Below are 12,713 nucleotides of genomic sequence, written 5' to 3' on the forward strand. Positions count from 1 at the left end.
AAGGGGATACATCATGCTAATGTCATAGGATCATACTTGTATTTTTTGTTTCTACTATAACATGTTTACGCTGTAATGTTCAAAAAACACTTGTTCTCATACCGTCTGTGTGAAACATGCATTCACCCTCTTTAAGCCCCCTGTCAAAAAGCTCAGTCTGCTCTGATTGGTGCAAAAGTAGTTCTCAAGCTGCTGGTGGAGATTCTCAGGTGGTGGGGCGGTATATTCTAATTATCCTGCATGTGACGTAGGATGGTGAGCCAAATCTGAATTGCTTGTTGAATCCAAGTTGCAATCTCGGGCTGAGCAGTGCCAAAAACTGCAGTTCATCTAATCGCCACTTGAGGCTGGCTCCAAAAGGCAGTCGATCTTCACAGTCCCCACCATGTTAAAACTTTATAGCAGATATAAACATGGTTACAGCCTGATACTAAACAGTTTAGGTCTCTATAGCTAAATTCCCTATTCATGAGAACTGTACGGGGGTGAGTTTTTTTATTGAACTCACCTGTTTTAATTAGAATTACATTGAGGCTTAAGGTGCGTGACGGGTGCCGTCTCCTGCTGTCTGTCGCTTTCTTCACAACTCTTCAGAAACCTATGGCTGACGTCACAGAGACTGCATCCACATTTTGAACAGGCTGTTTGAATCCCATGTTTCTAACCTACATAGAACTGACTGGGTTGTCTTACACTGCAGATACCCAAACATTTGTGTACAAGCACTGATAAAGTGAGATATGTCTCCTTTTAAATAAAGTAGACACCCTTTATTTTTGGATTTTATATAAAATAAACACACCTTCAGCATAAATCCTCGTACGATTCTTATATAATAAGTCTCTACATTTCACAGTGCAAGTTTAAATGCTGTATTGTTTTTTGACCACAAATGCAACTCACTACATTTAACCAGTACAAATTGTCTCTGGTGTTTGGAATGATTTCCCACAAGTACAATGAGGACTTGTATATCTACTAATACATTTTGAGTGACAGTAATTTCATGTTCTTGTATTATTGCCACCATATCAATTTCCTTGTCACTGCTTAATTCTTAGGGTGTCAACATTCTGTTCAGAATCCATCAAAATCAGTTGTGCAATGATGTTTCCTTTTAATAGTGCAACATTGCTTTCATAATTAGTAAAGTTGACCACATTGTACTAATCTTCACCAAGATGTAAACAGTTCAAGAGTTAGAGGCCAAAATGTGAGTAGAAAGTTGGACTCCAATACATCTGCTGACCTCAGTAACCCAGTCACCTCGATACTGTCACAGAGGGGAAATAAAGAAAACACCAACCTCCGAAACAGACAATCAATGCACATTATACTCTAAATTGGTAACTGGGACTGATGTGCTGCATGTACCATCATCTCTGTGCAACAGTCTGCTGATTTAATTGCACTTACATAAGCAACATATGTTGCTGGAGCAACGGTGGCGCATTTAAATCCAGTGGCCGGTAGCTCCCATGAACTTTGCTACATTTGTTTTAATTGTTGTCTTATTTTACTGGAGCATGTTTGGCATATGAGATACACTCATAAACAACGGAGAAAGAAGTGCGTTGGTTGGAGTGCAGCATCTTCGAGTCTGTGAGAGCCTGTGCGGGCAAACACCTGACGTCAAATGTATTAATGTTAAAGATACCGGCCATATTATCTGGCCAGAGAATTCACCATTGTTTTTGTTTGTTTACATTTCTGTTGCAAACAGAACACAACTACTGTTATTGTTCGGTTTTGTCATGTTTTCTGTGTAGCATAATGGACTAAGCTACAACTGCATTTGCACAATGACAATAAATTATCCTTGAATTTCCACTTTTAAGTGCCTGAGAAATTCCATTATCATGCGTCTCTGATGGAGTCTGGTCCCAGGTTGTTGTGACTGAAGAGCAGTGGCTGTATGCTTTGATGAGTCAAAGCTACATTAGCTGTGCTTTTGCCCTCCCCCTGTGGGAGCGTCTGAGGTGTTGATCCATGAAGCATCAGCAGTCCACACAGGGTGAGAGAGATTCCCACCCACCATAGAACTGCATGAAACTCTCCAAAAATCACCCTCCCCAGGACGGCCTGGACACACAAACATAAGAGACTTGCTGTGAAACACAGACACAACATGAGTCCGAATGCTTTCACAACAACTTGTTGCTGTCAAGTACATTTTTTTTTTTCACAGGCTCAGTGTTTAAAGTACAACAATGAAAGCACCATAGGGGAATGCTTACTGAGGAGATGAAGTTGGATGCCGTGGGTAGTGACTGTGACCCTGGCTGAAGAGGAGCAGTGTCGGAGGGCCTTGGAGAAGAAGGCCCACATGACAGCATTACAGGTGAACAGCAGGCCTCCACACAACAGCCGCAGGGGGATGTGGAGCTGCAAATACACGGGTGAAATGAGAACGCAGCAGTGAGCCACTCAACCACAGATGGGTGAGGAATTAAAGGAGAAATCTTCTCTAGGTGTTCAGCTGGGTTGAGATCTGGTTCTTTAGGGTTTTAGGGTCACCATGTACTGTGTGTTTATAAATGTGACTCAAGCGTCTGTTATGAAATGGTTAATAGTTACAGCATTACTTGGACTACTAGCCTTTGAGAGTTCCAGTAGTTTGGCCAATTAAACCCAAAACTGACATTACTCCCTTTGTTATGACTGTTGTGATCGTCCATTGAACTGTTAGTTACATGTTGCGTATATGTAATATTCATTCCTTTTTAGGTAACTCTTGCTACTTTTCATTTTGGCTACTGCTGGTCATGCTAAAACAGACTCTACGCCGGGTGTACAGCCTGTGCTTAATGTTACTACAGTCAATGTGCATCTGTTTGGCCATTACTGATTTGTAAACTTGTTTATTGCTGTATTCATATTATTTTTATATTTTGTGTGTGTCATCATGGCAGAATGTGCTCCTGGAGACACAGCAGGAACTACCACAGAGGAGGCTTTGAGTACTGCCAGGTGTTTATACTTCTGTCGGTCTGTGGACAGATTTTGTCATAGTGGTAGGGTTGAAACGCCATTGCCGCCAAGGGTCCATTACCATAGTAACATTTATCATTAATGTTATAAATAAGGCTACACCTGTGCTGTGAAAGCTCTTTCTAGGTCTTCTTCTTCACTGGTTTAGATTCTACATAATACACCAAGTGATACGTAATTTCTAAAGTAAGAACATATATTTCTAACATGTTCGCAAAGTATTAAAAGACGCAGAGAGGTGTTATATGTAACTTCTCACCCAGTCACATGTTGCGGATCCACAGTCCGTTTCAGCCCAGCCGCTGAGCCCCGACTCACACATCTCTCTCAGGTAGTCTGGCCCGAGTGACAGCTTGGCAGACAGAGAGGCAGTGGCCCCCAAAATGCCGGCTATTACCGCGTAAACAGACCCTGAAAACATATTTGAATGACACACATTACCGGGACAGGAGTCCATACCAGTAGCAAAGACCATTTAGAAAGGAGCCGGCGCACTGAGAGTCCATTTCCTGTATTTGTGTCACGTGGGTTTCACCACTGTCGCGCCCCTTTAGGAGACTAGCTAACGTCACCTAACGTCCACGAACACCCTAGCTAACTAATATTCATAATGCTAAATGTGTTTGTTAGCTGTGTACATCTTTAATGTTAGCGAAATAAGATATATGGGTGATTCTTCAACTACGGACCATTTTGGTCTGGAACTTTTTAGAACAAATGAAATATATTCAAAGAAATGTTTCAATGTTTATATTTCTACATCTTGTGTATTCAAACTTCCTGATAGTGAATATGCTGAATTTCTTTAAATAATATACCATTTTTGTGATTTTATTAAAACAGTCAGAGGAAATCATCATTTCCATCACACCACAAAAAATTGTTTTAAAAGAAAAAAGATATATCTTGTGTTTTCAAATTGTTCAATGAAATATCACACACAGAGATGGCCTAAAGTATAATTTAAAATAACCTTTTTTCCATTCTTTATATGAAAAACATCTTTGAACTGCTTTGCTTAAAGGGTTAAGTCTTCAATCAATTTCTTACACGGCACAATCATGAGTTTTCGAAAAATATAAATTAATAGTACTTATAACTGCACAATTTTCCAAACTACAAAACAATTTTTATGTGATTATGTCAATTTGTATGCATTTTTGGTTATACAATGTGACATTGTGTGACGGAAAAGACTGCATGTGTTGGAAATGACAGGTCACAAAAACATTTTTAAACAATGTCCCCACAATTTTTTAAGGGAAGAACTTCATCATCTAAACTTTAACCTTTAAGCACATAAAATTATTTGGCAGAAAATTGCTGAAAAGTGCTGAAACCTACAAGCAAGTTGTAAATGTTGCCCTTACTATTTAGCGCAAAACAAAAGCTGTTTAAGTACAAGTCCCTGTTTCATTCTCTTTGGGGGTTCCTTGTCAGTGAATAGTAATTGCAGATATATTTTGGACCTCACTCTAACACTGACAGTTTTGACTTGTGGTCTCCATCTGAACGTTAAATTTGTTTATTTTTCTTTGGATTTGCACTTGTTTTTTAACAAAAAAATCTTTGAGATTCTAACTTTAGTACTAATAATGAAACCATAGATTTATATAGCTTGAAATTTCATCCGTTTCAAAGCTAACAAATTGAAACATTTATGAAGGTTTAACTAAGTGAGTAGAACTTCAGAACAAAATCAAATTTAAACTCCTTTTTTTTTTTTTAACTAAGTTTCAAATGTTTATGTTCAAAATGAAACAAACTAAAACATTCCTGTCCTCTAAGGCTGGTCTTAATTAAATTTGAGCTAAAATGAATTCTCACAGTATTTATCTGTGAAACTTGCATACAGTATATACCAAGTCTGCCTCTATTCATCATGGTCAAGAGCAGAGCGTATTTCTGCCCAAACTGCAGGATCCAACACATGCTGCTTTGTGACTGGCTGAGGCTCCGGGACCAGTCTGAGAACATCTTCTGTCCGATACCAGAGCACATCATCTCTCATTGGCCAGAAAAACCTGTTTTTGCCAACACGACTCATTGTTTTTACCAAAGCACAGTTGTCAGTGCCAACATCCTGTACAATGCCTGGGTAAGGCTCCCCATCATATCTGACCACACACCACTTTCTAATTAGTCCCTCATGAAGGTCTGCAACGGACTGAACTTTGGTGGTAGGTGTGCTTGTGGATGTGGTTTTTGAAGGAATTTCAGTTTCTATCTACTTCAGGATTCTCCATCAGAAACTTCTTGTGCAGCGCTCCCATTGTTTCAACCAGAAAGTGCTTTTGCATTCTTTTCTTATTCTTTGTAATTGTCTTCTTCTTTCCTGTTGTTATCCTACTGTTGTCATCACGCTCAATAAATGTTGTTATTTTTTATTCCACTTCTTTGCTGATTTTGTTGGATTGCGTCTTACGGATGCATCGAAGTTTGGTGGCCCTCATCACGTTTTCCCTCCACAGCTTAAGTGAGAACCCAAACTCCTTTTTAGCGAAGCTGACCATGCGATATTTTTGCAGCCACAACTTTGGCGATCAATTGGCAATCTTTAGCAGCGTGCATATTTTGATATTTCTTTTTTATTTGGGAAATAATTGTGTTGTGAAACAGCAGAGTTCTTCTTAAATCTTTTGTTCCTCGTCTCATCTGTTGTTTGGTTTTGAGCTTCGGTGAATCGACCATCACCATTTCCTTTTTAAGTCGGTGACATCTTTTCTTGTACTTCTCAACCTTCTTTAAGGCATTTTCCAGCTTTGCATTTGTTACATGAAGATCTCTGTAGACCTTCGCCCTTGTCTTCGCAACCTTTTTTCTTCCTCTTCTTCTCTGTGTGTGGTTTTCAGGTGCCGGCAACTGAGGTGTTTCAGGTGGCTCAGAGGAGCTGGAGTTGTCAAGTGAGACATGTTCTGGGTCAACAAGAATGTCTTCTGGTGACTGTGGTGGGGTTGTTCCAGCCATAAATGTCTCTACTACAGCTACTCTTTTCAACTTCCTGCGTCTGTTTCGTTGACATGTTCGCCATTGCGTCCTAGTTTTTCTTTGCGCTCTCTTGGACAATTTTGACACAGATTTAACAACACCTTGTTCCTTTTTTTTCAGGTATCTTTCTCTGTCTTTCCTGAGGGACTCCTGGTATTTAACCTGGTCTGATTTAATCCTTTCTCTGTAAGCTTTTGATCTCTCTGATGTGGTCTTGCGTGCCATCTTAAAGAACAAGAGAAGGTGTCAACACCAGCAATGGCATTTCTTTTTTTACTGTGTTGCCATACAGTATGAAACAATTAAGTGTTTTGTTTAATTGTTTAATTTAATATACATTATTTTTCACTGATATAAGCCATAACACTCAAATTGTCATTTTCATTACAATATGTCTTTTCCATCACAATAATAAAAGTGATGGAAATTACTTTCTGTCACATTTTTAAAAAATCTCATGATGTGTTAGCATGATAACGTCTTCTTTAAAGCTAGCATTAAATAAACACAAAATACACAATACCAAATGTTGTTTTTCTTATTATTTCTACATTTAAAGGATATATGAGCTAGTTGGAAATGACAGCCAATAAACATATTTTAGATTGATCAAATATTGACCTTGATTTGATCTTATATCACTTCCCTTCATGGAGCTGTCTTTGTGCTGCAGCCATGTGCTCTCCTGTCACATGACTATGGCTGTGATCACCAAGTTTAAAAAAACTTTATAAAAAACTCACCAAATTCACATTTTGCATGGAGTGATGGAAACATGAAATACTAATATATCTTACAACACATGATACATTTCATTAAAATGGCCATTTATGTATCATTTGCACATACAATTAATATTAGGTCAATATTAAATTCAAAACTTAGCAGGTTTGAATATCCAACATCAGGTCAAGGGACAAGTGATATACAGCAAGAATAACACATAATAGGTCACTTTTTATGTAATAAAAATAATAATTTTTGTATATTCCTTTTGGTGTTAAGTGAGTGTCACAAAAACAAAAAATAGGAAATGTGTTTTAGTGTTTCTTATTTCTGCCAGGGACACAAAAATGACGATAGTTGAAGAATCACCCATAAATACATTAGACGCGCCCACGCGACAGGGAGTGGAACTTTATTCCGGCTTGTTTATACAGCCATGCTTGTAATGCGCTATCTTTACTTAAAGAGCATCTTTGCCATTAGACACATTTAAGGAATGCTGCAGTGATTTAGCCAGCAACATTAAAATAATGGTAATGTAGATGAATGTACTAGCGAGGTTACAGATATGATAACTGAAGCTGCCTCTGAAAGTAAAACCTAAAATTATGATAAAAGGGAATAAGATAATTGTGTCATGGTGGAATGATGAGTAGGCCTATGGCTATAAAATAAATAAAAAGTGCTCTCAGAAACCTCAGAAATAACCTGAATTTGGACAATTTGATAGAGTATAAAAGAAAGACAGCCATAGCACTCACACTAATTAAAATAGCTTAAAGATCTGGAGACAGTTTTAGGAAGACAGAGAGATGTGGGACAGGTATGGAATATCAGATATGGAAAAGGCCAATCTACTAGGAAGAGTATTTACCAGTGTTCACAGTGAAAATCACCGTACTGATATACATTAACAAAGGAAAGAAGATGTTTTAAAAGATAATGAAGAGGTGCATAATAAGAAGGTAGAAATCAGCTCAGCTCTGGGTATGGAATTCACCATCAGGGAAATGAGAAGAGCGTTAGAGGGCAGCAGATATTCTGACAAGATCATTTATATTATACAATGTTTAGACAATAACCAAAGGGAGCACGAGAAATAGTGTTGAAACTTTTCAATGAAACATGGACAGAAGAAAGACCTATTTTACCATTCGCTAAACCAGGAAAAGCTAAACCAGTTCGCCTCCTGGACCTTGTACATGTGTGACGATAAAAATCCTCCATTTCCATTCCAAGAAAGCGAAACAGTAGATATTAAATAATAATATACAATACAGTCCAGCAGTCAATTCCAATTATAGATAGGAGAAGAAGTGGACAAAGAGGAATTTTAACACTGGGTACTTGCTTAAAAGATATTTAGAAAATAGTTACTATAATTATGTAAATAATTTTACAGATCAATCAAATACTGAGTATGTCAGAGAGGGTATAGCCTATAGGTTCCAAAATATGACAAAGGATGTGTTAAGAGAATATCAAACTCTGCAGTTGCAATACAAAGTATACAATGAGGTCAAACAGTTTGAGAGGATCTTCTAAGTGATGTAAATATGTCCTCATTCAATATACAGCAACTAGAAATGGATGTTCATTTCTGTTGGATACCAGCTCATGTTGGAATAGAGGGAAATTAGGTTGCAGATGTGGAAATCACAAATTTATCATCAAACTTAGTATTACTTGCTTAATCTTAGATGTACACTGCACTTTTATACTTTGATTTATGTACTATACACATCACTATGTAAGTTGTTGTACTTTTATATCTTGATCCATGTAACATACACATTACTATGTATGTATATTGTTGTACTTTTATACCTTGATTAAAGTACCACACGCATTACTATGTATGATGTTACATTCTTATATCATTTTGATCAGAACTATATGCATGTCCATGATTGAAAATAGTGGCACATAGAGTGATTTGAACTGTGGCACACAGGGTGCAGGGAGCTAGCTTTGTAGACTATAACCAGATAAGGTATGCGTAAGAAAAGATGTCCATTCCGCTATCATAGCAGGTGTTGTGTTGAACGGCAGTAACCCAAGGCATGAGAAGACCTTGAGAGATCCTCGGACTGAGAAAATGTTATGGTAAAACTTTAAGCACTCTGTGTCAGGCTCAGACACTGACCAGAGATGTACTGTTCAGCATGTACACATAATGTAGTGTAAGTTTGAATAGGTATACTAAATGTAGTGTAAGTTCCCAATAAATGTAAACAGGTACCAAATCAGGACACCAAAGATGAAACTGTGCCAAGAGGCGTGGTCACGCCTACCGCACCAACAATGACCAATAAAAAGAAGGGATACTCATATTTTGCTAGTGTGTATATCAGGGGCGTAGCTAGGTTTTCAAGTTTGGGTGGGCTTAGCCCAGAGGTGAGGTGGAGCTGTGTGTACCTGCATGGTAGTACAGTTACCATTAAAGGAACTCAGATGGCATGATGATGGAGAAGTAAGTCTGGGAGTTTTGCCCTGAGCAAAGCCACTACACACACACAGTGTTTTGTGCTGGTCGTCAACATATCAGTCATGTTAACCAGGTCCATGTTACCTGGCCTTAGTCATGTTGACATGTTTTAGGAATAGGGTGGACTTCACATCCTTCACAACGCTCCCCCGGCAGATTCTTTTAACATTTTAAAGTGAATTGTATGCATCTAGTGCACTTTGAGAGCAAAATGAAGATGCTAGATCTAATAGAACTTGGTCTTGGTAAGGGGAGGGGGCACAACTCTCAACACTAAGATAAAAAAAATATCAATCTATCAAATGACAATGACAGTTAAGTGAAATATTTTCATTTTGAAAACTTTATTCTTCAAAAAAGGAGCATTAGCCGGGAATCCCAGTTTCTTTCATTTGGATGTGAATTTATATTTGTTTCTTACTAATCTTATACTTGCTAATCTCTGTGAGCCCATGGGGTTAGGTTGAATATATAAGAATGTTTGCCCTTACTGTTGATGGTACTTGCACTGTGGAAATAATAATCTAAAGAAGCTGAGATGGCAATAACTACAAAGCAACAGAAATATTCTCTTCTTTAATTTATCATCATAAAAACATTGAATGATTGGAGAAAACACTGACACCAATTTATAATAGGATACAGGCTCCCCTTGCAAACAACATTTGCATAAATCTGGTGCGCTTTAAGACAAAACAATGCCTATCCACTAACACTAACTAACACAAACTAACACACCATCTGTCTTTCAGACACTTGTAGGTGGAAGCATCAAATAATTCATTCTCTGTTTGAGAGTGGCAAAGCGATCCATCACGCTGTTGTGATTCAGATGCCATAGAATGTCACTTTTTTTATTTTCAAAATTTTAATTTGGGTGGACTATGCCACTGTATGCATGTGAACGCTCATCCGGGGCCTTTTTGTGAAACTGCGAGACAGCTAACTGCATTTCTGTGGTCCGTGGAACAGTGAAGCCGATCGGCCCTCTTGAGTATAATTTGATGTTTTGTTGCACTTTTGATTTTAATAAATAACTTGATATTAAAACCCAAGATTCCTGGTGCATCTCTTTACAGATAAAAACACGTAACACAGATAAACTTGCAAAAAGTGCATTCAATAAAAATTATAATGATATTTTAGACATTTATTATGAGCGATCAGAAGCAACATCACTAATACACCACGAAATAATTACATTTTGGCAGGAAATCTGGAATAACGATACTAAAGGTCGAGATTATAACAACATTTAACCAAATAGGCTTCTCTCAAAAAGACTTATTACTTTGTCAAATTCCATTGGTGATTTAAATCACCACTATATTCTTCTGGCGTCCTCGGTGGTGGGCAAATAATTACCACAGGACAAAATTAACTTGTTTTTGCCTGCGACCGCACGATTTTATTTTGAAGACAAAATACTTTTTCTGCTCACATTTTCGCCATCTTGAGTTCACACATCCGCTAACCGTCACGTGACTCGCAGCGGCACATCTTGATGACGTACATCATGTTTTGGTGAAACCGTGCTTATCGAGTCTGTTCAGGCCTATATTTTATTGCTGTGTTTATAACTCGTCTACAATGAACAGAAGCAAGGCCAGCGGCGTGTCGTGGGTGAAACCAGCGGAACCGTCATTTCTGAAGAAGTTTAAAAAGGATGTTGGTTATAAAGAAGGACCGACTGTTGATACGAAGGTAACATATTTGATGTGTTTGGCTAAATGGTTTACGTTAAGCTAGCAGCACAACACCTCAATAACGTTCACACATTTGGGTAACATTTTGGCGGGAACTTCGTGTTATATGGTTTTGGGTTTTAGTGGCATGCTGATTAAATAATCGTCTTTCATTGAAACAAGACACAACCTCCGCATTGGACCCGGACCCGTCCATTCACACCTCAGAACACCGCTTTCCCTCGACTTCGCTCATCCACTGATGGGTTAGTTCTCTCATTAGATACGTGTCTGTTTCTTATTCCTCTCTCAGCTCCAGACGATGCCCACACTGGATGATGACAGTGGGAGTGATCGGGAGGATGAGCTCCCTCAGGTTGTGGTTCTAAAAGGAGGAGACCTGAGTGCAGAGGACGTGAAGAAGATCAAGGAGGACATGAGTCCTGCAGACAAAGGTAACACCATATGAGATCATTTTGAATATAATCCAAATGTTGTATTTTGTCAAGGCAACAGCAGGCATATAAAATGAAAACCACTGCCAGAAACGTATTGATGATTCATATATATCCATCTTGTCCACAGATGAAGCACCTCCTTCTGATGGTAAAATCCTGTTTAAGAAACCAGCCAAGCGCTCCTCCTCAGACAAATTCCAGGGCATCACTGCCAGCTCCAGCAAAAAGAAGAAGAGTGATGAAGGGGAGGACGAGGAGGAAGAGGAGGAGGTGGTGGTGAAGAAAGAGGTGAAGGAGGTGAAAAAGGAGGTGAAGAAGGAGATGAAGTCTGGAAAGAAAGTTAAAAATAACAGCCTTCTGTCATTTGGAGGGGATGAGGAGGAAGATGAGGACTAAATGTTACTGGTGAAATGTAAGAACGTCATTAACCCCTGTGACAGAAAGTGACATTGGAATATAATTGGTCAAATGTTTTATAATATTGACGAATAGGAACGGGGGTAAAATCAACAGACATTGTATTCTTGACTGATATTGTCTGGAGTTCATCAACAGTGTGCAGCCTGTCCATTCTGTAGTGTTTTCTAAGGACAGTGCCAGTATTTCTTCATGTCTAAGCCCGCTGACTACAAATAGTCTATACTTGATATTACTGACAACTGTTTTTTTCATTTTAGTACACTGTAAAAATCAACTTGCAGAGATTCAATTTTCTTGAATAACAATAACAAAGAACATCTTGAATACTCTGCTTGCATTTGTGTCAAAGTTGCTGTACAGGAAGGAGCACAGGGGTAATTTCTAACTCCACTTGGTGCATTCAAAGACACTCCGACACCCTGAAACTGATATTCTGCTCAACAGAAAGACTGACTGACTTGAAGAAAATATCTTATTGTGATTTTTCTGACCAATATTGCAATTGTGATTGAAATTGCAAATCTTTTCTTCAAATCAGCCTGCAGGCCTGCGTTTGATCTGCACAATGTCAAACCAAATATGATCGCACTAAGAGTAACAAATGTATCTTGTTTCTACATCAATAGAATCAGACAAAAATGCTTTACTAATAACAGCTGCAAACTTATAGTAACAGTGACAAAAGTCACCCAAAAATATGACTCATTCAGAATTGAGCTCTTTCTGTAGTCTGAACATCTAATCCTAAAGACAAACACAACGCACGCAGGGAATAGAAAAGCATAAATCTGCTATTAAAAATGGTAAATCACATCCAGATAGGACACAGTGAAACACTTTTACATAAAACACAATAGAAGCTACATTAAAAGGAGCACCAGGTACTTTATGGTGAGGGCCGAGTTGAGGTTAAATAGATATAAAATGCGTGTGCGTGAACAAGAAGGGTCTGTCCTT

At 38.3% G+C, this 12,713-nt stretch overlaps 2 protein-coding genes across 2 annotated transcripts; one reads left to right on the plus strand and one right to left on the minus strand.

The window, feature by feature from the left end:
• Window positions 1-729: 729 nt before the first annotated feature.
• On the minus strand, window positions 730-3,505 carry LOC115005152 (transmembrane protein 42-like). Its single transcript, XM_029426964.1, is given in 4 exon segments — window positions 730-2,082; window positions 2,238-2,261; window positions 2,263-2,385; window positions 3,251-3,505. Coding segments are annotated over 4 exon segments (588 nt in total). The 5' UTR covers window positions 3,467-3,505; the 3' UTR covers window positions 730-1,857.
• A 7,161-nt stretch (window positions 3,506-10,666) lies between these two features.
• On the plus strand, window positions 10,667-12,085 carry kiaa1143 (KIAA1143 ortholog). The gene is made up of 3 exons (XM_029426963.1): window positions 10,667-10,897; window positions 11,192-11,333; window positions 11,464-12,085. The coding sequence occupies exons 1-3, from the start codon at window positions 10,784-10,786 to the stop codon at window positions 11,730-11,732; spliced, it is 525 nt and encodes a 174-aa protein (XP_029282823.1). The 5' UTR covers window positions 10,667-10,783; the 3' UTR covers window positions 11,733-12,085.
• The last annotated feature ends 628 nt before the right edge of the window (window positions 12,086-12,713 follow it).

This window comes from Cottoperca gobio, unplaced genomic scaffold (genome assembly GCF_900634415.1).
Source record: "Cottoperca gobio unplaced genomic scaffold, fCotGob3.1 fCotGob3_271arrow_ctg1, whole genome shotgun sequence".
Taxonomy (NCBI): domain Eukaryota; kingdom Metazoa; phylum Chordata; class Actinopteri; order Perciformes; family Bovichtidae; genus Cottoperca; species Cottoperca gobio.